The sequence below is a fragment of the Lepisma saccharinum genome, chromosome 24 (assembly GCF_977018435.1).
Source record: "Lepisma saccharinum chromosome 24, izLepSacc3.1, whole genome shotgun sequence".
Classification (NCBI taxonomy): domain Eukaryota; kingdom Metazoa; phylum Arthropoda; class Insecta; order Zygentoma; family Lepismatidae; genus Lepisma; species Lepisma saccharinum.
This window is the reverse complement of record NC_139252.1, coordinates 51,510,151-51,533,814: the sequence shown is the minus strand read 5'-3', so window position 1 is coordinate 51,533,814 and position 23,664 is coordinate 51,510,151. Positions and strand designations below refer to the sequence as shown.

Sequence of the window (23,664 nt, the reverse complement as noted above, 5' to 3'; positions counted from 1 at the left end):
TGCAGAGTACCGTTTTTTTCACCGGCTTCCAGACCCAAAAATTTTCCGCGCGGTTCTTGTGTTAAAATCGCGTGGCGCGTGAAGTGGTGGTCATTGTTGTTAAGGATTAGCTTTTTGTTGTCGTTGTTAGAAGTGAAAGTGAGTGTGTGTTATAATGATGAATTCGGTGGATTCTTTGTTGCAGCGACCTTTCTCTTCAAGAACACTTGAAGAAAAGTTGGAAATAAAAGCGCTAGGACGGCCGTTGCCAGATTTGGATCTATCGCAAAATGCAAAGGGAGGTAAGAACGCTACGTATAAAAGGCGATTTAATAGAAAACTGTACGATACTGAACCATGGCTTTGTGGGTGTCAAATTCGAAAAGCATTATTCTGTTTTCCTTGCATACTTTTTGGAAGTAATGATTCGTGGTCTAAAGGAGGGGTAAAAGATCTAGGACATTTAAGTGAATATATGAGAAAGCGTAGTGAAAGCAAAAAGCACATGAATAATGAGTTAAATTTTGTCTCTCTCAGAACTGTCAACATAGCAACGCAGTTAAGCAGCGCTTATCTAGAATCGCTTCAAAAGCATAATGAACGAGTTGAAAAAAATCGCTACGTCTTGTCAAAAATCATAGACTGCATCAAGTTCTGTGGAGCTTTTGAGTTGGCCCTGCGTGGCCACGATGAAACAGATTCCTCCGCAAACCCTGGGGTATTTTTGGGGCTCGTTGATTTTGTCAGCAGTTTAGACAACGCTGTTAAAGAACATCTCGACAACAGCACTGTATTTAAAGGCACCTCGAAAACCATCCAAAATGAATTATTAGACTGTATGCTTGAGGTGTGCCAGGAGAAAATTGTAAAAGAAATGTCGGAAGCAAAATTTGTGGCATTGATGTGTGATGAAACCACAGACGTATCCGATCAGTTGCAGTTGGTTCTCATATACAGGTACGAACTTAAGGGGGTTGTACACGAAAGATTCTGGAGCTTCCTTAATCCGGACGGACAGGACGCAGAGGCAATTTCCCGTTGCATCATGAAAGAAATGAATAGTTTATTTGGTGAGCAACCGGATAAAATAATTGCCCAAACATTTGATGGAGCTTCGGTGATGAGAGGAGAGAAAAATGGAGTTCAATCTCGCATCAAAGAACACTTTCCACTTGCTCATTACATTCACTGTTATGCGCACCAATTGAATTTAATAATGGAGCGAGCTGCTTCCCAAAATCAATCAGCTAGGGTGTTTTTTTGCAGCTTGTCAGCATTTCCAACGTTCTTTCCACGCTCACCCCAGCGACTCTTGTCATTGGAAACAGAGGTTGCACGTCGTATTCCTTCTGGCTCAAGAACACGGTGGAATTTTAAGTCGCGTACGGTAAATGTTGTGTACGAATATCAAGAAGAACTTGCAAACTATTTGCATAACTTGGAAAATTCAGCGTCATGCACAACCATTCAAGAAGCGCGAGGCCTGCGTCACAGTCTGGAGGATCGCGAATTTGTATTCTGGCTTTCGTTCTTTCACAGAATTATGCCGCATGTCGATATACTGTACAATCAATTGCAAGCAAGGCAGACCGACACAGTAAAAGTAAAAAATGCCACTGCTGCTTTCAAGAGCGCCATCCAAAAGGTACGAGATAATGTAGACTCCTTACCTAGAGAATCGGAAACCACCCAAGCAAATAAGCGACGGCGTCGTGAATCAGATCTGACATCAGATGCAAAAGAAGTGTGCGATCGCATCACCACCGAAGCTTCACACAAATTTGAATTCTCAAATCATTTGGATTCTGCGCAATTGCTTAACTCTTCAAGATTCCCGGAATACACGAATGACTTTCCAGAACGCGAATTGGACATAGCAGTCCGAAGTTATCCAGTCCTTAACAAAAGGAAGTTGCATACTGAACTCTCCGTACTGTACGAACGAGATGACTTCCGTTCTGTAGAAGGAGCCATCCCTCTTTTGAACGTGATTCTAAAGAATAATTTGGAAAATACATTTTCCCAAATTACCATTTTACTAAGAATTGTAGCCACAACGCCGATGACAACTGCCGAACCTGAACGATGCTTCTCTTCCCTGAAAAGAATCAAGACTTTTCTAAGAAATACAATGGCCCAGGACCGCTTGACTGCCCTTGCTATGCTATCAATTGAGAAGAGGCTGGTGACAAATATGAGTGACTTCAACGATGAGGTGATAGAAAAATTTTGCTCAAGGAAGAACAGAAGAATGGAATTAACCTTCAGGCGATAGGTGAGTAAGTGCATGGAAGCTTTCTTATTTTATTTTCTTTGTTGATGAGTAAAACAAAACATTTTTCACTGTCAATTCTGCACTTCGTATGTGTGTACTCTTTTGCGACGCTTTTCTATCTATTTTGTTTAATCGCGACGATTAGGATGAGAGATGATATGATGAAATTAATGAAGGGGCATTCACAAAGAATACCCATACCCGGGCCGAGATTCCAACCCGGAACTTCGATGGCGAGATCGAAAGTCGACCACTTAACGTACGCGGCCACAGAGCCAGCACGTATGTGTGTGTGTGTGTGGGGGGGGTCATTATAAGTACATGAAAAAAAGCATCAGTTGTAGCACGCATCTTTGAAAAGTCACGAGCCGCCGCTGCTCTCTTCGTTTTTTCAGCAGAACACATTTCCTTTCCGCAGAAGCTCTTGCTGTTCTTTTTTATGTTGGAATTTAGGTCATTGTTACAGCGGCCATTTTCCTCGCTCCGTCCGCCATTTGCAAGCATGTGACAGCAGCTTTATTCATTCTTCTCTCTTTCTAGCGGAGGCTAATGGTGATTCCTGTCTGGTGACAAGATTTACTTTCCCCGCTAGAGGCGCTTTATGTGCGAGCAAGAGCCGGGGGTGAAATGGATCTATATAAAAAATTCTGGGCATTTAATCTTGTTCCTCCGCCTATCCAAGTTGATTTCCTTGTCGAGCAACGGTGGCGATAGTCTATTGTCTCCCTTGCATAATGTCAGTGATGTGCGTCTACGCGTAAACAACGATAGTCTACATTCTACACTTAGACTATTTTATACACTTAGATTACATGGCTAACGGTGATAACTTAGCAAAGGGCGCCGTGGAATAAATAGGAAATTATACTGCATATCAGTTGCTGATGAGTGAGGAGAATTTTTCATAGTCTTTCTACCAAATTCGAACAATTTCTCACTTAGGAAGAAACCTAATATAAGAAATATTCTAGTGTTTTATGGGGAAAAGACCACTTTTGCCTCACGACTGCCATCTGTTGTTGTTTTTGCATACTATTTATCTTCTTCCATAGTTGATAATAGAAGAGAAGAGAAATTTTGTTGTAAATGGGATTCTTTTCATTTTGTTAGGAACCAATATAGTTGAAAATGTAACTTTCCTTGAAACTCTTGAAAATTAATTTTAATTTGTCTACGTAGACTACAACCCAATGTAATCTACGCGTAGATTACGTGTAGACAGACAACGCATGTAGACGTAAACTTATAGTCTACGGCACATCACTGCATAATGTCCAAAAGCATTCAGGATCAGTAGATCTACATTTTTAACGGTAGATGTCCTTCCTACTGGTAACATGTTTTATTTTCATCATAGATATGTAAAGACTACTAATTCACATTAGTTTCCTTTGTGTATTTCTACTATTTTAACTTTCTTTGAAAATTACCTTATTGTGATGACAAATTATATAAAGCAGTAATAACTGGAGATGAACATAATGAAGCACTGATGATATTTAATTAATTACACCACAGACAAGTGTATTAACCTAACTTTACATAATACATTTGTCTGTGATTACGCTTAAGATGCTTAGTGCAAAATCATCAAGTATGTGTTGTTCCATTAATTCAAATTATTTAAGGATGTAAAATTGAGACAAGACTTAATGTTACGTTATCGTAAAACCTTCCTGAATTATAGGTAAATAAGAATTTATGACGATAAATAACTGGAGGTAAAATTAAAAAAGAATGAACGTATCTTTAAGACGGAAGCATGTGCAAAAGTGCATTTCCTTTTCAACTTAAAGCTCATACCAGTGTACAACCACAACCGCGCATTCTGCATTGAAAATCCCATATTTGCAACAACTTTCACCTCTCTCCATTTCTTCCCATCTGCAACAGTAACGGAGTTGTAGAGTGAGATTATTTCCGTAACATCTTTGGCTGTTATGCATTTGAAGCTTCGGAACGAGTCACAACTCTCGAAGCAACCAATTAACCAAGCGAGCCGCTGACGTCATCTCAACCCAGAACTTATCGCTAAGCCCCTTACTCAGGTTCTACACGCCCATTAGGCTCGCTAGACAGACTCGCACAGTACGCCGGAGATGTTCCGAAAGTAATTCGACTCTACGACTGATAAAGATATATAAGCAGATATTCATCGAAGGCAGGAAAACCGGTGCACGGACCTCCCACTGGGAAATGGGCCCTCGCAAGAAGTTTCGAAGTAATACGTTGAGAGGCGCTGAGAGCTTCCACTTCTTCTGCCTAGCAGAAGAAGAGATGGCGCTGCTGAATTTCACCGATGTCGAGGTCAAAAACTGACGTTAGCAGACTCCCCCCTCCCCGGAGGGATAAGGTTTTCCGAGAAAACGGCCCCCTGCGATTCTGCGAAACCTCAGTACATGTATTTCTTTCTTGTTTGTCACGCGTGTTGGCAGACGAACGAGCTTCTTGTATCCCGCAGTAGGTTTCATGACGTCATGATTTGTATCTCCCGACAAGAACAGAAGCGTGGCAAGCCAGAAAAGATTGCAAAATAGTTTCTTATTTTTCATTAAAAATGACGTTGGACCTAAAAGGGATGAGGAGACAGGTGAGTGGAGAAGGTTACATAATTTAGAACTACATAATTTGTATTCATGTCCAGATATTATTAGAATAATTAAATCAAGAAGACTTAGGTGGGCAGGCCATGTGGCACGAATGGGAGAGGAAAGAGGAGTTTACAGGATTCTTGTTGGGAAACCTGATGGTAAGAGACCAGTAGGAAGCCCAAGACGAAGATGGAGAGATAACGTTGAGGTGGACCTAAAGGAAATCGGTAGGGATGGAAAACAGTATATAGATCTTGCTCAAGATAGGGACAGATGGATGACCTGTGTTGCTGCAGCCATGAACCTTCGGGTTTAAGAAGGCTAGAGAGTTAGTTAGTTAGTCGGCGTCTTGGGATGTCTATACGCGCATCCGAGAATTAAGGGTTTGTCGTTTTGTTTGAGTTTCAAAGACACCCACAATGCTCCAATGTGCACATCCGACACAGAAGAAATAAGTTCCAATATTACGTCACTTTTTATGTAAACAATAATGCCGCGACCTTGCTTGGGAGGGTCTCGATCGAGCCTACACATTTTCAACCATTCAATTTCAACGTGCCGATTTGAAATCATCTAGCCAAGTCTCCGTGATTGCAACGCAAGTGAAATTACTTATGTTTGAAGCTTCGATTTAATCTACTTTGTTCTTCACCGGTTAATATTGATGTGGCCCACCGTGATATTTTCTGCGTTATCTGCAGTGCGGTGACGTCGACACTTGGGGTAGCAATGAGTGGCGTGCCCAACGGGGGTAGGTGTGGGTAATAAGCCCCCCTTCCTTTACGGCCCACTATTCCTAAAAAAAAACCTTCAAAGACAGGAAAAATTACAAAATCAAGAATGACTACTAAAAAAATATACACGTAACTCCCACTCCCTTTCGAAAATCAAAAACGATTTTATTCGACTACTGAGCCAGAGGTGCCGGGTTCGAATCTCGGCTTGGCCATAGGTGCTCATCAATTTTATCGTATCGTCTTTGCGATTAGCCAAAAATGGCGGAAAGCGAAGTAAAGTAAACAAAATCAAACAATGAATGATTTGATTTGATTTTTGTTATGTAGCGTCGCTTTTTTGACACATTTGGTTAATCGCAAAGATGATACGACAAAATGAATGAAGAAACACAAAGAACAACCATGTCCATTCATCAATTTCATCACTCATCCCCGTCTCCGCAAATTAGCCAAAAATGGCACAAAAGGCGAAGGTATTTGTAAATATTGGCTAAAAAAGAGTAACATGTCAGTGAATTTAATGCATTCATTTTCTTACACAGTAAAATACACTCCATTGCATGGCTTCTCGTTTCGCCATTCACACATTGAATCCTTGCACAATATACTGATGAATAAACTGTTCTTGGTAATTTTTTTATAATCCAACAATGTTAGTATAATTTATTCTACAAAAACAGTTAAGTTTATCTGTGGTTGTACTTTGGTTCCGGACTTCTGAATCACCTTGTGCGCGTCTTTGTATGTGTGATATTTGAAAAAATTGGAAGGAGAACATTCTAGCTACTCCTGAAGCATCGGGATATTATATAAAATATAAGCCTACAGTTTCCCCAGCAAGAGGTGAAAATTAGCAACAAGAGGAGGGGGTACCCAGGACTCATAAACCACCCCCTTCAAATACTACACTGTTGGACACAAGATCAACAATTTTACGTAGAGAAAACCTAAATTTGTTTAATAACAAGAAAATAACCAAAATTCACCCGCTGCCAATTGCAATTATAATACATGAAAAATAATTATGTAAGATCCAACAATGCAACACTGCAAACTGGAGCAGGTACTGTTTCTGAGAAAATGTTTGTTAATTTTTTTTAATAATATTGTCTTTATTTATAATAATAATAATTAACGTTTATCACACCTTACACAGTGCTGCCATTGCATGGTCCAGCAATTAGTGTCTGTTTCAGTATTATTTTTACTTTACCTGTCAGATATATTTATTATTTTACCCTTTAAACTTTATACAGGGTGTCCCAGTTAAAAGTAGCTCGGCATAAAGATATTTCTCTATGATGTAAATGACGGCTACATTGCACCAGTAAAATGGAATAGTCCATTGTAATGTGAACCGAGTTAGGTACTCAAGGCCATATATAGGGAACGGATTTTAAGGTGCAGCACCTTTCCAAAAATATAGCTGTTTTTATACTGATCGTTTGAGATATGTGTTTTAGGATATGAAATCAAGTAAAATGAACACAATTTTTTGAGATTAGCACATTTATCCCCCATTTATCCCCTCTTTGATGCTCAGCACCTTTTCCTTTAGTTTTCTTTCATGTTTTGTTAAAAAATTGGACAGAAAATTAAATGCAGTGTGAATAAAGAATGTTAATGTAACTGGTTTAGACCTGAATATAGACATTTTATCAGTATCTTTTTTTTTTCACCGGTTTGAAAATATTTTCAGAAACTTTTCTTCCCTTTCCCGGCCATAATTTTGCACCGTAAAATTCGATCCCTATAGAGCGTCTCAACCTTAAAAGTCAGTATGGGTTAAATGGAGCGCGGCGTTGCCAGATCAACGAGTCGCTGTTAATCGCTAATGATTTTGACAAATTTACTTCCTTAATATCGTATAGGAAATCTTCAAAATCTATGTATTTGATGCATTTTGAAAAAAACAAAAACAATAGTTACCTCAAGATTTGCATGTAAATCTTTATATTTCGACTTTACTATTTTACATTTGCATTATATGTGTAATACATGGAACTATTGTTACTTCTTTCGTTGAATGTTGTATCTTTTACATAAACAGAATTAAATAAATACAAAAACAAACATTAAGATATATTTTTTCCGGAAAATAAAGCACACTTCACTTCCTATGAACCGGGGCACATGCCTGCAACTGAATTGTAACCTCGGTGGCGCGCAATGAATTTGATACAGGAGACAGCCCGCATAAACAAACTACGATTGCGGAATAAATAACGGTGCTGTGGAGTAACAATGCATTCTAAAAATAACTTCAAACAATGGTCAACACTTTTCTCGCTTGGTCTGCACGTGTATCGCGACAAACCGAAAAGTTTCTCGCTAACCAACTTTTTCGTGTTACGGTCTGATGATTTATACAAAATATCCAATGTATATATATATATATATATATATATATATATATATATAACTCTCCTCGTAAGCAAATTAATTTACTCTGGCGAAGAATATCATATCTGCAAACACCATAGATCCCATAGAAAAAAACACTGGCGAAGTTGTTCAAGCGGTTTCATATTTATGGCTTTCGAAGTATTTACTAGAAAAAATTAAGCGTTTTGCAATATTGCATAATTATGGAAATTTCAGATCACATGAATTTATGACAGGTTATATAATGCCGTCAGTAAACAGAGCATAAAAAACTCTACAGGGTAATGATTTCACTGTTTGAAATTTATGACTTTTAAATTTTGTAAATTTTGTAACATCTGGCAACGCTGCGGTGGTAGAGAAGGACAGAGCGATTGGCAAAACTCATGTATTAGAGAGAGAGGGAAGCACTCCATTTACTTCCATACTGACTTTTAAGGTTGAGACACTCTATAGATGACTACACAATCTTCATTCCTTCTCATGATCCTTGGCATGTAACTGTTAACCGGGTTACTTTTAACTGGGACACCCTGTATTTACGTAACAAACAAAGAGAATACTAAATTTGTTGATATTTGTAAGAATGAATGAAAGAATTTCATAATCGATGTCTTATTGGGACATATAAATGAGATGGTACCATCACACACATATGCACCATCGACCATAAAGAAAAGGGGGAAGCAATTTCACGAAAGTTGAGAAGCACGGTTACACATCGAAAGCAATGTTCATTTTAAAATAAAGGAAGCACTCACCACGTGTCTTTCTGTGCGTTTCCTCGACCACACGGTCAAGCACCGTCGTGTTGGAGGGGCTGACGTCAGGGACGGGGTAGGTCCCTATCACAGTTATCTTGTGCTCCTTGGCCAGTTCCTGAAAAGGAAAACAGAGGGGGTAGTGGATCTCTCTAATGTAACGTGGCATAATAGACCAGTAATTAAAGTCACATGTTAATGATAGGGTAAGAACTTGTAGTACAATTTTTCATTCACAATCTGAGATATTTTGTACTGAAATTTCGTTACTTTTCACGATTCAATAGTGTAAAAGTTCGTGTTATGTGTAATTATATTATGTTTCTAGGTATACAAATATTCACATTGAATTAATCCTACAGGGTGGAGCAATTTCGACTACACAGTTTGAGGTTGGCAACACTGCAAAACAAATTCATTGGGAGAGCGGTTTCCTCCTGCCTCGTGTACACTGTGACCTTGGATTTCAGTAGGAATGGAGCGTTGGCCGCTACAGCAAAGTATATTTTGTGTGGACCAGTTCGTGTTGACGAAGTCAATTGTAGCGGTGCAGCGTGCATTCCGCAGGGAGTATGGTGATCAACAATGCCCTGGACGAGTTCCTAACAGGAAAACAATCAATGAATGGTGGCGTGAAGTTGGAAGTGTTCAAAATAAACCGCATGGGAGAAATAGAACAGTCAGAACACCAGAGAACATGGGCCAAGCGTAGCTTTCATAACCGTCTTGCACAATGTGTTGCCTGCCAGGGACGTCATTTGAAAGATGTTATTTTCAAGAAATAATTGTGTGCACATTGTTCATGTATACATTTTCTGTAATCCAAAGGTGCGATGTTTGTTCTAGAAATGAAAAATGAAAATAAATGTAATCAGCAAATCATCTGTCTTCATTATAAAATAGGTAGTCGAAAATGCTCCACCCTGTAGAATATTATTTTTAGAAATACACCATTATAATCTGATCAAATTATAAAATACAATTAACATTGAAATAATTTATTCACTAAATATATATATATATATATATATAGTGTTCAGCAGCAGTGGAAGAACACAAGTTGCTAAATTTCCTGTTAGTAATATTTAACAGATTATAATTTTTATGTAACGTCCAGCACTGCTTTGAAGTTTAAAAATGTATAAAAATAAAACATTAATTTGTGCTTACAGTAACAATATAAAGTGCTTACGATCGCAAGAAGTAATACATAAAAACATCTAAAATCAGGATTTTTCTAGTTTTGCAAGATAATTATGCTATCAGGTGATATTCTTTATGATTAGCATTCAGATTTATCTGAAAAGGGCATGTTTAGATCTTAATTCAGTGATAAATTCAACAAAATGTATGAAAAGCGCCTTAAATTCTAAGTTAATCCTAATCCTTAATCCTACTCTTAAATTAGGAAATTCCTTGTAGCCATCTCTATCTATGGGAAAAATCTAATAGGCATGGGAAAAACCTTTTTCCTTCCATAGCTGAAAATCTTATAACTAACATTTTAAACATGAAAAATAATTTAAAAAATTTGATTTTATATCAAAGTATCTTTATACTGTACAAATAATGTTTTATAGTGAAAATATACATTTTACAGTGTATACAAATAGATTTCACATATATATATGTTTTCGAAGTTGTTAGCCTGTGACAATGGGGAATTAACTATAGGTTTGGCAACACTAGAGGTTCTGCAGAAAAGAGAGAAGGGAGGTAAGATGTAATATTTTGGGGGTAACCTAAAACAGTCTTATTTTTTGGCTCAAAGACTAGTTATTGAGGAGTCCAGTATCGAAAAATGATATATAGACACACAAAAATGCATGCGGGCTGCAAATTTGGCTATAAGTAAGTCCAAATATTGCTTGAACATAAATTTATGTGATCAAGTCAATTGTAGAAGGAAAATATGATTTTCTACAGATGAAAGATAATGCAAATCAAGCAGATAAGTACTTTTTCTACTTCTTATGAGTAAAAGTTGATTATAAGTGATAGCACAAAGATAAAATAATCTCTTAGGTCAAAAGTGAGATGGATGCGTAGATGTGTTTTCCGTGTTATTGATCAGAAGTGCTTGAACCAGCTGTGAAGGCTCATAAAGCATTTGGATGCTGCAGCTGGGCATGGACTAACATGGCTATTTAAGAGGAGCATCACACATATATATATAGACAGTAGCGTAGCGTCCTAGTACGCCCATACGCCCGGCGTTCCCTCATTTAAAATTTTAAAAATGCGTAAATGCTGTAAATATAAAGTAAAACGTGACTAATTATGTACATGTTTGAGCATTATGGCATTATAAAATCTATTTTTCGCGATCCGTCTACAACGCTCCACTAACAGCTCTCCTTGTAGCATTTCTCTAATGTCTTTGCTTGCCGGACGCCGGCTAGGTTTGGCGTACAGGACCATGCCTGCCTGTAGGCAGAGAGAAGGAGGGAAAGCTCGTGGCTTGGATCTCTACAGCACGGGCGAAATGCTCTCGCCATACGCGGGCGTACGGAGACCTGATTGGTTCTAGGGGCCATGTGACCTTTCCTGCCTTTCGATTCAAGGCGCTGTACTTCCGATGCAGACGACAGAAGTAGAATTCCTACCAGGTTTTTCGCGCTCGTTCCTCTGCTCGTGCTGTGTGATGCTACAATATGCAATATTGACTGACGTATCTTTAATGACCACTGCATCGTGTAATTTATCGCAAGAACAGTGAAGTGCACTAAAAACTAAAAGAACAAAAAAGTTTTTGTCAAACAAGTTGATAAAGTCCTCGTTGTAGAAGTTCAGCCTGTGGCTGCTCTACCACCTAACCCACAAAACTATTTATTTTAAAAAAAATATGTTTTCGTTAGTATCTAACTGCCTAATATTGTGCCAGTGGAAATGTTTAGCATTCGTTTCAAAACTCTTAACATCGTATGATCTCTTGACAAAATTATTTTAAAATGTTTATCAGCATTCTCAAGATACAATAAACAGTGGTCTGAAACACTGAATTACTAATAATCGGCACTGTTACGTCAGTAGAGTGTACGATTCTTGGATCATCCACCCACCTTCGTGTCAGAGTGCTTTGCACAGCGCGCTAAGACGCCAGAGGTTTCCGGTTCGAATCCCGGCCTACGCATGTTTGTTCTTTGTGAGTGTCTGTTCTTTGTGAGTGTCTCTTCATGAACTTCATCAATATCATCACTCATATTCATATTTGCGATTAGCCAAAAGTGGTAGAAAGCGAAGTAAAATAAACCAAATCAATCAATAGTTGTATCATCCACAACAAAGAAGTCTAGTGTTGTTCTAGAGTAGCTTGTGATTCAGGTAGGTTCTTTAATTACTTGCGTCATGCCGAAAGGTTTCCTTGATTATAAAATACTGTTTTGCTACACATTTGTTACGTGTGGAGCAAAATACTCCGAATGGTGTACGGTGTTTCTGACTTGAGCAATGTAATTAAAAATGGTATGAAACACCAGTGCTCCAAGCATTTATTGCACACTGAGGCATCTTATTTTCTAGATAAAACAAGCATGGATCATGTTTTATCGGGACCCGGCTGACTTAATGTAATAAACACAATGAGATTATGATTTTAAATAGACAATACATATGTCGGCTAATTCCATAAGTAAACTCTTAAGCAAAAAAAAAAAAAGGCCTACCCTTCCTTCGAACTTGGCGTTCCCATCCGAAATGCTCATGCTACGCCACTGATATATATATATATATATATATATATATATATTATATATTATATTATATACATACATACATACACAGACCATTCCCTAACATTCTCTACGAGACTGCGGCAAACGGCCAGCATCAGCGCTTGTCTTTCCCGGTGAACGGGGTACGCGACAGTCGCACGCACCAGTGTGTCTTTTTCGCTCTCCCTGCCTTCGCTCTCTTTCCCTTTCTGTTGACGTTGCAGACTGACGCCAGTATAATCCTCCCTCGGAAGTTGTGTCATGTTGTGTTTGTGTCGTGTCCGTGTGTTGAAGATTGTGGCTTAATATGGCACCACAAAAGTTTACATTACAACAAAGGATTTATCTTGTCGAGTGTTACTTCGGAAAGAGAAATTGTGGAGAAGCGCGACGACGTTTTGCAACGAAATTTCCTGGTGTTCCCGTTCCACATAGGACCACTATATTAAACCTCGTAAAAAGGTTTAGAGTAACAGGGTCAGTTCTGAATAAAAGTGAAAGAAAAATGGGGAAATAAAGTATACAAAGACAATCCGCACACCATGCGTGAGTTAAAAGAGAGTATTGTACGAGAAATCGGGAGAATTACAGTAGACGAACTTGCACGTGTAAATGCCAATTTCCTTCGGAGATGCCAGGAATGTGTTGCAGCAGAGGGACATCATTTTCAACACCTTCTGTAGTCAAGGTTAGTACACAATATGAAAACTGTAATATTAATAGCCGACTCTAGCGACTAGACAAGCCCTGACGCCGGCCCGCTTGCCGACGAGTCTCATAGCGAATGTCAGGGAATGCTCTGTATATAAGGACTTTGATCGGAGAATATAAGAGTGATTTATTAAAAGAATTTAAGTTATTTAATGAATTGTTGTGTATAAATTTTTCCATGACGTTGAGTTATAGTTTAGCGTACAAATTTCCCATATCCTATGAGGGTTAAGCGCTCTTGCTTGTTCAACTTTAAATTTTGGCAATTATATAAGGCCATTCGTCACTTGTTAAGTTCGAAAGCGAGGATATTTTCACACATTATCCGCTCACTTGGTAAATAATGAAATCCTTGTCCGCGCAGCTGTCGCCTAAAATACTAGGTTTTCACTTAATTATCTTTACAAGCAAAACATGTTACTCAAATAGAACGAGTTCTCCGACAGGTCTATCGTAACGTCTAGTTGAATCTTAGTAGGCCCCATTCTACTAACAAATTTGCTTAATAAATAGAGCCCGGATTTTGTCCTAAATCCCTGTTTTGTTTCGACCGTTTTGTGTCCCCAGTCACGTAACCAGCGGAGAATTATTCTCGGTTTCCTGACCGCAGTTCTCAATCTTAGTAACTGGATCCGAAGTTAGTTTTCCAAGAACTCGTCCTAAGTTATATGCACTTTCAGTAATGGTAACCAACTCCGACCAACAGGGAAACTAGAACGTTCGCCTCATAATGGAATCCAGGGCGTTGTCAGCCAGACTTCCGGTCGCAATATTTCAAGCAGAGTCATCTGGTGAGCAACTATTCTGGTGCATTTGCTAACAAGACTGGACCAAGGAAGTCAAGAGCAGGATACGTGGGGAAGAGAGAAATAGTTGTGATGCGATTGGATGAAGGCACATCCAACAGCAAAAGAAACAGTAGACGAATTGTCCATCACCATTTTCATTCGGTCTGTATTATACAGTGTGACGATAATGAATTGAAATAATGACGTCAATAAGCAGAGGGCAATGCTTGCTTCGGACCAACATAGTTTCATTCCTTAAAACAACACAGGATGTAGAATATAAAAGAAATGAAAATAGCGGTGGACAATTTGCTTACCATTATCTTTGCCGTCGACTGTACGTTGCTATCTACAGTGAGTTCCAAAGGTAGTCAGAAAATAGTAAAGTAAAAGTATAATTAACTAAACATGTAGGTTTATTTCTGCAGCAACCTCCACCTGTCCCTATCCTGGCCAAGTTCCATCCACTCTTGACCACACTGTAAAAACATTGATTGGGAAATTACGATCCAAACTTGTCAATTTCTCCAGTCTCCAAAGCACCGTTAAAAAACCGTCACCGTTTTTAAAGTATTAACGGCGAATAAACTTTAAAACAAAGTTAAATCATATATACAGGGTGTTTCTGTGACCGTGTTATAGATTTGCAGGGATGATGTAAGGGAACAAACTCAACAAAATGAGAACCCTGGTCCGCAAATGCCCCAGTCAAAAGTTAAAAGCCAAAACCTTCCAAGGGCAGGCAAGTACGCACAACGCGGAGGGGAACCATAAAAGATGTCTGGGGAAGTGGAAAATAAACACAGAAGAATCACGGTAGTGGCTTTAATGAGTAGTAACTCCAGCCATCATTACAGCCGTTGTTCAAAGTGACGCCTTCCTGTCTCGATACAGGAGGCATGACAGCGTCGCAATAAGCTCCGTCGCATGCGCTCTAATATCGGACCAGATCAGAGGCTGCAATGATTCTTGCCAGGAGTTCCTCTACATTACTCACAGGTGTCTCGTAGACATCCCTTTTGACATGACCCCACAAAAAAATCAAGTGGGGTCAGATCAGGTGAACAGGCAGACCAAGTAACAGGTCCGCACAACGCAGAGGGGAAGCGTAAAAGAAAGGGGAAAGAATCCACCGCGCATGCGCTGGAGAAAACGTAACGTCAAACTCGACGTGTGTAGTCTAGAAGCACGAGTGTCGCGGCTGCAATCAGTGCACTATACGCTAGAGGAACTGGCTGATATGGTGTTTGTGTATGGACTGGGAACTGTAGGGAAGTAGAAAGGTTGTATCGAACCACGTATCCACGGCGCAGACACCCAGCGCACACCATGTTTCCCAGACTTTTACATCGATTACGGGAAACGGGGCATTTGCGACCTCAATTCTACGAGCAAGGAGGACAAAGACCTGCAAGGACACCGGACCTTGAAGATGGAGAGCTGAATCGGGTGGATGGACGATCATCCATTAGTACACGGGACGTGAAATTGGTGTGGCCCATAGTACTGTTTGGAAGTTCTGAGCGAGCAGCAGCTGCACGCTCACCATCCACAGCGTATCCATGCCTTGGGTTCAGCTGATTTCGCACCCCACGTCGTGTTTAGTGAATGGTTACTGCAGCGCTGTGTGGTCCACCCCGAGTTCCATGCCTCTCTGCTTTTCACTGATGAAACCTGTTTCACGAGAGACGGGATGCTGAATAGTCGCAGTAGCCATGTATGGGTCAATGAAAATCCCCGTGCCACAATCGAGAAGGGCCATCAAGACGTATTTGCTGTATACATGTGGGCGGGCATTGTCGGCGAACATTTAATAGGTCCGTATCTTTTACCTCCACGATTAACTGTACCAGTGTACACTGCGTTTCTGAGAGACATCCTCCCTAAGTTATTGGAACATGTCCAACTTCTCGTTCGTCAACGCATTCGGTTTCAGCATGATGGGACCCCAGCCCACTTCGTAGCTGGTGCTCGTGATATTCTGACGCAGACCGTCCCACTGCGGTGGATAGGGAGAGGCGGACCTGTTATTTGGTCTGCCTGTTCACCTGATCTAACCCCACTTGATTTTTTTGTGGGGTTATGTCAAAAGGGTTGTCTACGGAACACCTGTGAGTAATGTAGAGGAACTCCTGCCAAGAATCCTTGCAGCCAGTGATCTGGTCCGATATTAGAGCGGTACGACGGAGCTTATTGCGACGCTGTCATGCCTCCTGTATCGAGACAGGGGGACGTTACTTTGAACAACTGCTGTAATGATGGCTGCAGTTACTAATCATAAAAGCCTCTATAGTGATTCTTCTGTTTGTTTTCCACTTCCCCAGACATATTTTATGGTTCCCCTCCGCGTTGTGCGTGGTTGCCTACTCTTCGAAGGTTTTAGCTTGTAACTTTTGACTGGTACATTTCCGGACCAGGGTTGCCTATCTCATTTTGGAATCTACGACTTTTGCGACACCGTCGTATGCAACACTAGCATTTCTGCCGTCATATGCGACACTGTATGGAAAATATATTCCATGACAGTTGCGACACCGTCATCTGCGACACAAAGTGTAAATAGCTTCCCGTCACACTTATGCAGGCTTGGGACTGGCAGCATCATGGAAGCTGGTGTGTTTCTTAAAACCTTTATTAGTTTTCCTTCACACTGGCATCATGGAAGCTGGGTGTTTAAAAGCTGGATGTATTTATCCCTTGTCAATGACGGATTTTTTAGATGCCTTGTCAGTATAGGAGCAGACTGCAATCCCTTGTCAATGTAGAAATGTAGAATGCGTCGTTTCTCTTGTAGTTGAACGAACATCTTACTATTTTCATTCTAATTTCTGAACGTACGCCATTCTCCTCAGAAAGCGTTTAAGACCTCTATGCATTTCATAGTCGGCAAACGCTCTTTGTATTCTCTCATCTAATGTAATGTACTGACGTCGTCTACGTTTCCCTTTAAGATTCGAGGCCTTCCTCTCACATAAGTAGTTGTTGTACAGTGGCTCTCAAAAGTTTTAGGACAACAACATTTTAAACTAGGCAACCCAACTTACCCAAGGCGTTTTTGGGTTGCGTGTAGAGTTAGGCTAAATTTCAGGGTTGCCACATGCACAATAGATATTTATAAAATACGCGAAAGAAATAAATCCAAGTATTATTGTATAAAACTAGAAAACAAATATCAGTATTACATTTGTTGAAAATGAGAAATATCTTCTGAAAGAAAGAAAATCAAAGGAGGGAAGAAAATGAAGGACAGAAGTGGATAGGAGAAGTAATGAGGAGAAAGGCAAAAGATGCGAGAAGAGATGAGGAAAATGGAGCAAAGAGGAGAGAAGAGAGGAAGGCAAACAGAATGAGAGAAGAGGAGAAGAGGAGAGAAGGAGATGAGAAGAGGAGAGTGGAGAATAGATTGAAAGAGATTAGAACGAAAAGAAGAGGAGAAGAGTGCAGTGGAGTCGGAAATATAAGACAGGAGAGGAGATAAGAGGAGTAGAGAAGAGTGGTATGGAGACAAGAGGGGAGAAATGGAGAGAGGGCGATATGAGATAAAGCAGAGAAGAAGGAGGGGAGAAAAGAAGGAGAAGAGAAGAATAGAAAAGACTGGAGACGAGAGGAGGGAAGATGAAGTTGCGGAAATTATCGTCTCGGCGTCAAGAATTGATGCATTGATCAAATTATCGACATGAAACATTCAATAACATTTTAAAATGTATTGGGGAATGTATTAGATGTGTGCGAAATGCCTTTTGGTTGGGTCAGAGCAAGATAAAATCTTCCACGTAAGATCTTTGATTTTACCTGCGATTCTACCACTAAAAACATGAATGTAATTTTAATATTTATAAGAATTATCCAACTTTTCTCCACTTCTCGGTTCGTTGAAATGGAGATTTTGTTATTTCCTCTCCCTCCCAATCGTTAATTCCAAACTGAATCATTCCGTTTCACATGGCGTGGACAATGAGCACAATGGGATATGTCTAAAACGTATGAAAATTTTCTGCCACCGGAGGGGTTTGAACCCACGACCGTCAGGTTGACGATCCTTAACGGTATCCACTACCCTACAAACTTGCGCTCCTGGAAGCAGGTAGAAGCAAGTGACGAGTGTGAAATGTAGATCAAACTCTCGTCCTACATGTAATGTGCAAAGAATACTTGTTTGTAACAACGAAAACGATGGTACTACGAATCGGCAAAAACATTGAATGGAGAATTGCACATGATGAAAATTGTTCATTAGATATTTACGGAGGTATCCCTGCATTGAACTCGAGTGGGAAAAGGGATAAAATTAGTATGTCCTGAATTGCCACAAACATAAATAGTCATTTCATTAATATTTGTCAATGCCTTTGAAGCAGTAAACAATTATTGTTAGAGTTTCATAATTCACGATCTTATACATGAAAATATCCCTTTGAACGTGTGTCAATTAATTTACTTATTTTTAGTAAATTTTAGTAAACTACCTGCATAGTATGCGTGGAAGTGCCCGTTTTTTTCGTTTCCGTGAATGCAACTGGCATATATATGTTAATGATTAATTGAAATGCTAATTATGAAGAATAATAAATGGTCAAACATAAATTAGAACCAACTTAAAATACACGTTTATGTAAAAATTGATCTGTAGTTTTACTAATGATAAATTAAATGTGCACTTTATAACTATTATGTAGAATATCTTTGTTTTGCGTTGGTGTATTTAATCTTCTTTTTACCTTTAAGAATTTATTCTTATTTATTTCATTTTTATTGTAAAAAATCTTTTAATCTATAAGCGAATGAACTTTCTTGTTTAATATACATGTATATATACACCAACGAAACCTTTGGTAGAGGATCAACATTGTCTCGGAGAAGATTACTATTGTTCCATAAATCTTCATCCAAAGGTTTCGGGAACTGAACCATTTCTTCGAGGTATCATTGTTTTTCTATGTCACTTTAAAATTACAAGTTATTGATATTGTATCCGCTCCTTTTTAACAAAGTAAGCTCGAAGACAATCTGTATTCCATTTGTTTATTTTGGAAACTTGGTCAAACCAGAAATTCTTTTGTCGCCTTCGATAGTCGAATTGTCTGATCGATTATTTTTCGTTTACCCAGTAACATCCCCCATAGGAGATTTCCGAGACCGGGTTACGCTACTCACCCGTATCTCCCCAATTTCCTCAGGATGGTGGGTTGCCACCGACACATGCAGTCCCGCAGTCGGAGTCCAAAGCACAGTGCCTTAGATCGCACGGTCACGGAGGAGGACTTCTCTTATTTTACTTTTGGCTAATCGCGATGATGAGGATGAATGATGAATTTAAAAAAATAAAGAAGGTCACGCGCAAAGAACAGGACGGATCTTCAATGACGAGTTCAAGCCATAAATATGAGGATTTCAACCTTAGACCTCAATTTCAAAATTATAAACAAAATGCCTATTTACACTAAACTTCTCATCAAGTCCAAAATAGTTTGTAACTATGAAACTACCCCCTGAATGCAAATTGACAATATATTTTTTTTTTTTCATGTGAGTAACAATTAAATGTGTGGCACACAGAGATACTTTTTGCGAAATCAATTACCTGCACCCTGAACCAGCCTCTCTGGTGCAAAGCCCCGCATAGTGGAAGAGAAGGAGAGGGGGAAGGGGGGGGGGTCGAGTGAACAGAGCGAAACCGTACACGTTGATGGGATAGGTTGGTAACTGCTGTGGCTTTTCTCCCTCCACGCAATCCCGTTCCTCTCACTTGTTCATCTCTGCTCAGATACTTGTTTTCGTTCACCTGCTCCAGAGATATGTGGGGCAGAGTGTAGTTCGCATACATGTAGCAAGTAAACAAACTTATCCCAGAATGAAAATTCCAGAGAGTATTAAAACGTTTGCTTCAGCAATGAATGACTGATCATACATAATTCTCTTGCCAAAAAGTAAAAAAAGGTAAAGGTAAAGTGTTCCCCTGTGCATAGCACCACGCCATGAAGGCGTATAGGGGGTGTGGGGGTAACGCCCCACACTTTCTTGATCCGGTCGTGAGTGGGGGTGATGTGATCAGCATCATGCCCCTGACCGCCTTTACCCCCCAGGGTTTCCCCCAGGTACCCATGTTATTCGACGCTGGGTAGGCGCCGGGGCCGCTTCCACCGTTAGAAAAGTACTTGTCTAAATTCATTTGAAGACTTGATAGTATATATTTACTAGATTTCAAGTTATAAGGAATTATTTCGTATATGTTCATGTAACGCCAATAAAATTGCAAATAAAATATTCACAAACTTACATATACTAATACGAAGAAAGAAATTCAGAGTTAAATTTCAAATGTATGTGTATAAAGTAATTCTATAAGTAAAGAGCTATATGAGAGTATTGAACTTTTTTTTTCTTGAAGGATAAAGTTTACAATATTGAGGCGACAGAATAATTAAGATATATTGCTCCAAGGGAAACTAAGGGCGTATTGTATTATTCAGAGTTCTTGATAGCATTGTAAGCTGTCCCAGGTTTGACCCTCCATACGAGGTGTTCTTTCTTAATAATAATAATAATAATAATAATAATAATAATAATAATAATAATAATAATAAAATATTCCTTCTATAAAAAAAGAACAAGAACATGGTAAGATTATTTGTAATACCAGTGTACGGTGGTTGCATTGTTCTGCATCTGGAATTTGCTAAAAATATATAAACAAACAAATGAATTGACACACGTTCAAAGGGATATTTTCATGTATAAGATCGTGAATTATGAAACTCTAACAATAATTGTTTACTGCTTCAAAGGCATTGACAAATATTAATGAAATGACTATTTATGTTTGTGGCAATTCAGGACATACTAATTTTATCCCTTTTCCCACTCGAGTTCAATGCAGGGATACCTCCGTAAATATCTAATGAACAATTTTCATCATGTGCAATTCTCCATTCAATGTTTTCGCCGATTCGTAGTACCATCGTTTTCGTTGTTACAAACAAGTATTCTTTGCACATTACATGTAGGACGAGAGTTTGATCTACATTTCACATTCGTCACTTGCTTCTACCTGCTTCCAGGAGCGCAAGTTTGTAGGGTAGTGGATACCGTTAAGGATCGTCAACCTGACGGTCGTGGGTTCAAACCCCTCCGGTGGCAGAAAATTTTCATACGTTTTAGACATATCCCATTGTGCTCATTGTCCACGCCATGTGAAACGGAATGATTCAGTTTGGAATTAACGATTGGGAGGGAGAGGAAATAACAAAATCTCCATTTCAACGAACCGAGAAGTGGAGAAAAGTTGGATAATAAAAGGTAAAAAAAAAGGTAAAGTGTTCCCCTGTGCTTAGCACCACGCCATGAAGGCGTATAGGGGGTGTGGGGGTAACGCCCCACACTTTCTTGATCCGGTCGTGAGTGGGGGTGATGTGATCAGCATCACGCCCCTGACCGCCTTTACCCCCCAGGGTTTCCCCCAGGTACCCATGTTATTCGACGCTGGGTAGGCGCCGGGGCCGCTTCCACCGTTAGAAAAGTTCCCGGATTTGAACCGGCCGGGGATCGAACCCGGGACCTTTAGCATGGTAGTCAGACGCGTTACCGACTGAGCCACCGCGGCCACCTATTGGTGGCAAAGTTGGATAATTCTTATAAATATTAAAATTACATTCATGTTTTTAGTGGTAGAATCGCAGGTAAAATCAAAGATCTTACGTGGAAGATTTTATCTTGCTCTGACCCAACCAAAAGGCATTTCGCACACATCTAATACATTCCCCAATACATTTCAAAATGTTATTGAATGTTTCATGTCGATAATTTGATCAATGCATCAATTCTTGACGCCGAGACGATAATTTCCGCAACTTCATCTTCCCTCCTCTCGTCTCCAGTCTTTTCTATTCTTCTCTTCTCCTTCTTTTCTCCCCTCCTTCTTCTCTGCTTTATCTCATATCGCCCTCTCTCCATTTCTCCCCTCTTGTCTTCATACCAATCTTCTCTACTCCTCTTATCTCCTCTCCTGTCTTATATTTCCGTCTCCACTGCACTCTTCTCCTCTTCTTTTCGTTCTAATCTCTTTCAATCTATTCTCCACTCTCCTCTTCTCGTCTCCTTCTCTCCTCTTCTCCTCTTCTCTCATTCTGTTTGCCTTCCTCTCTTCTCTCCTCTTTGCTCCATTTTCCTCATCTCTTCTCGCATCTTTTGCCTTTCTCCTCATTACTTCTCCTATCCACTTCTGTCCTTCATTTTCTTCCCTCCTTTGTTTTTCCTTTTCCCCTTTTGCTTTCCCTCTTCTCCTCTCTTTTGTCCCCTTCTGTTTCATCTCTCATCTTTTCCTTTGTGTAGACTCATCAGGTATGAAATACTAGAAAATGGATTTTCTTTCTTTCAGAAGATATTTCTCATTTTCAACAAATGTAATACTGATATTTGTTTTCTAGTTTTATACAATAATACTTGGATTTATTTCTTTCGCGTATTTTATAAATATCTATTGTGCATGTGGCAACCCTGAAATTTAGCCTAACTCTACACGCAACCCAAAAACGCCTTGGGTAAGTTGGGTTGCCTAGTTTAAAATGTCGTTGTCCTAAAACTTTTGAGAGCCACTGTACACTGCTTCTAATCTTAAAGTCTTCACTAATAGGTACACGTTAGGACTTGACTTTTCCATCAATACATTAACTGTATGGTTCCATCCCTCGACTGCATTGTTAGTCCTGCGCAGCTGTTGGGAGCAGTTCCACATGGAAATGTCGAAAACAGAGTTGTTCATCCACTGTTCAACGAAATAATCCAAACATTTTCTCAATATGTCGTGGTTTGGCGCATCTTCCATCACAGACAGCCATCCATCCATCACAGCCCCCCTCCCCCAACCCCGACTTTGAAAAATGTCTGGATCCGCCTCTGGCCGAAATGAATATAATCTTAATCATACTATATTTTTTATGAATATATGGTGCACACAATTATAATTGAGCGGTTGTGGAGCAAAACTTGATAACCCACAAAAGTATGAAAGGAAGAGAAACGAAAATGCCACTATAGTGGCGTGGCCAAGGAGGATTACTGGGATCATAATTCCCCCGTTGGTTCAGTACTTTTAAAAAAAAATAACGTCAAAGTCAGGAAAAGAAGGCAAAGCGATACATATTCTCCCTTTCGAAAATTGTGGGCACTGCTCACAAAGAACACTCATACGCATGCCGGGATTCTAACCCTGAACCCCTGCCATCGTGGCGCGCTGAACTCCGCCACGGATGTCGACAAAACGTGGAAGGAAATGGGCTAAAACTGCCCTCTCTTTCGGTTGACGTAACAGAGGCAAGAAGAGATTCTCGAACCCCGAAAATGCTTAGCGACAAAAAACCTTGATCCAGTCTACAATGAGGATATTGGAGAATACATTCTGCTCTCCAAGAGCCTTGGACCTCCCTCGCTGTCACTCTACCAAGGTCGTTGTCCCGCAGATGGACATTTCTGTCAGACAACGTCTCCCAGGTTGAGTGACGGCCATTCGTCTCTTCCGAGGTCCCCCAAGGCCTCTTCACATCCAGAGAGAAACTTGTTAGTCTTTTTTTCCGGACAAAATGTCGCATCCGTCTTGGAAACTTTTGAGAGCTTCCTAAAGCCAACCCGTCACGTTGCAGTCGTGACGATTTTTTCTAAAAAAAAGCCACACTTCAAGTTCTTACACAAATAATGATGACGCACCATGACCAATCTTCGTTTCAGGTTA

At 39.8% G+C, this 23,664-nt stretch overlaps 1 protein-coding gene across 1 annotated transcript in view; it reads right to left on the bottom strand.

The window, feature by feature from the left end:
• Gyc32E (Guanylyl cyclase at 32E) overlaps window positions 1–23,664 on the bottom strand; it is a 155,814-nt gene that overhangs the window by 116,186 nt on the left and 15,964 nt on the right. The window contains exon 3 of the mRNA XM_083110956.1: window positions 8,729–8,846. Within this exon, the coding sequence (XP_082967082.1) occupies window positions 8,729–8,846 (118 nt within the window). The remainder of the gene's footprint in view (window positions 1–8,728; window positions 8,847–23,664) is intronic.